At 39.8% G+C, this 2,532-nt stretch overlaps 2 protein-coding genes across 2 annotated transcripts in view; both read left to right on the plus strand.

Moving 5' to 3' along the window:
* Positions 1–430: 430 nt before the first annotated feature.
* On the plus strand, positions 431–981 carry SARC_12230 (hypothetical protein; the record flags this gene model as incomplete). Its single annotated transcript, XM_014293669.1, has 2 exons — positions 431–762; positions 807–981. Coding segments are annotated over 2 exons (507 nt in total), but the record flags the coding sequence as incomplete, so codon positions are not given.
* Positions 982–1,999: 1,018 nt separating this feature from the next.
* The window catches only part of SARC_12231 (hypothetical protein), a gene marked incomplete at both ends in the record, with an annotated part of 1,442 nt that continues 909 nt past the window's right edge, over positions 2,000–2,532 (plus strand). Inside the window, one exon of the mRNA XM_014293670.1 lies at positions 2,000–2,016. Within this exon, the coding sequence (XP_014149145.1) occupies positions 2,000–2,016 (17 nt within the window). The remainder of the gene's footprint in view (positions 2,017–2,532) is intronic.

Raw genomic sequence — 2,532 nt, forward strand, 5'->3', positions numbered from 1 at the left:
TGCCGCTCACGTACAAATATTTTCATAAAGACTTCTTTAGTATGCTGATGTGTGTGCTCAACATCATATAGTCCGCTGTGTGACTGTCCATAAATCACTGGTATTCCCACGCAAGCTCTTCCAGCCTCTGAATGCAAATTTTGATTCTTTAACCGCTTCACTTCAACCTAAAAATATCTGATTGTGGGAGAATCGTGATAGCTAGATAGTGCGACGATATCTACGTGTCACTCGCTGAATCCCTCACACCGCATCGTTGATCAACCACGTCTTCTCCACATGCCACCTGAACCAGAATGCACAGTCCTCGCACTTTCTTGAGTCAGACTGGATTGAGAAAGTGCGTGAACTTTTTACTATCATGCCGAATCTATGTTATACCAGCCAGACAATCGCTTGTCCTAGAGTCTATCGGAGATTTCTAGTCAAGAACTCGTGCTCGAAGTAGTTCACGTTCCATATAACAATACACCTGTTGCCATGTATCATCCGTCATATATCATTACACCTGTTGCCATGTATCATCCGTCATATATCATTACACCTGTTGCCATGTATCATCCGTCATATAACATTACACCTGTTGCTATGTATCATCCGTCATATAACATTACACCCGTTGCCATGTATCATCAGTCATATAACATTACACCTGTTGCCATGTATCATCAGTCATATAACATTACACCTGTTGCCATGTATCATCCATCATATAACTTTACACCCGTTGCCATGTATCATCAGTCATATAACATTACACCCGTTGCCCGTCATATAACACTACACCCGTTGCCATGTATCATCAGTCATATAACATTACACCTGTTGCCATGTATCATCAGTCATATAACATTACACCTGTTGCCATGTATCATCAGTCATATAACATTACACCTGTTGCCATGTATCATCAGCTCTTACGCGTTTCATGCGATATGTTCAGTTCACATTGCTATGCCAATAAACCTCCGGCTATTCAGGGTAAGAAGTATCTCACTCACAAATGCGTGTGCAGTTGTGTATACATGCGTATTTCTACGACTACGTGTAGTGTGCACAAATGTACATACATGTGTGTAGAATGAAGGTGGTATCAAAAAGCCAGGTGGCTAAGACTTGAAAGCTTAACTGTGCAATCTCGTTTACTGAAATGTTCGTTTTGTATTTAAAAGCAGTGCAACCATCGCTCTGTGGACGAAATCTATTGTATCAATGCATACTGTCATGTATGTCAGCATAAGTTGGGCATATGTACTCATGTGGGCATATACTAGATTGTGCTAAAATTCATTGTATCAATGCATACTGTCATGTATGTCAGTATAAGTTGGGCAAATGTACTCATGTGCGCGGCATATACTAGACTGTGCTAAAATCCATTGTATCAATGCATACTGTCGTGTATGTCAGCATAAGTTGGGCATATGTACTCATGTGGGCATATTCTAGACTGTGCTAAAATCCATTGTAACAATGCATACTGTCATGTATGTCAGCATAAGTTGGGCATATGTACTCATGTGGGCATTTACTAGACTGTGCTAAAATCCATTGTATCAATGCATACTGTCATGTATGTTAGCATATGTACTCATGTGGGCATATACTAGACTGTACTGCCACTCCAATTTCGTTAGTACGAGCAACACATTGAAAAATGGAGATATGAAAGTTTTCGCTGACACGAGGTCCTCTACTACTCAACATGGAACTCTCTCGCATGTTCCTCGCGTAACTGTATATGGTGTGAGGAAGTTATACTCTTACTGTATAAACACTCTGCACTCTGACTGTGTGGACAATCCGTGGGTTCCTTCGTCCTCTCTTCCATTAAAACACTAAAACATGGAACATAGTTAGTTATGGATACAAATATGATGGTGAGTTTCAGTTTTGGATAACCTATTCATGCATCAATCTGTCACACACGGGTCACGCAGATCACATCAATTGGGAAGACTTCAGTCCGACATTGGCGAAGATGTTCACGGGGAATATCATGCAGGCAGCGCCGATGTATGTTCCAATAGTTGCACTATTGGTGCAATGACACTCGCACATTTTAAGTTTATCCGCACTTGATTTCTCTCCTCCTTCGCATAATTCGAATATGTTTTTGGTATCCTAAACTGCGCGGAGGTACATCTCGTTTTGGGCATTAATTTATTGAAATGCGTACATTTGTGCCACACTCCCCTTTTCACTTTTCTTATGTTTATGAGTGTTACCGTTGGCACCTGAATTTGCATGTTCCATCTATGGTGGGTATGCTCGCTATATCGACCGGACAAGTTCACCTTATATGATCATATATAGATTTACTACGGGATATGCGAGCTACAAACAATTGTATGACAAACATTTGTATACATATACGGCGATTATGCAAAACTATGCAAACATAGTTTACTTGCAACAAAAAGTTCCGGACACAGATATATATATATATACTGTCTATTTATGTATGCATGTATTGTATATCTTTAACGGATATGTATGTGTATATGAATATATATATTCAAGCGTATATAT

Source organism: Sphaeroforma arctica (assembly GCF_001186125.1).
Source record: "Sphaeroforma arctica JP610 unplaced genomic scaffold supercont1.2160, whole genome shotgun sequence".
Classification (NCBI taxonomy): Eukaryota; class Ichthyosporea; order Ichthyophonida; genus Sphaeroforma; species Sphaeroforma arctica.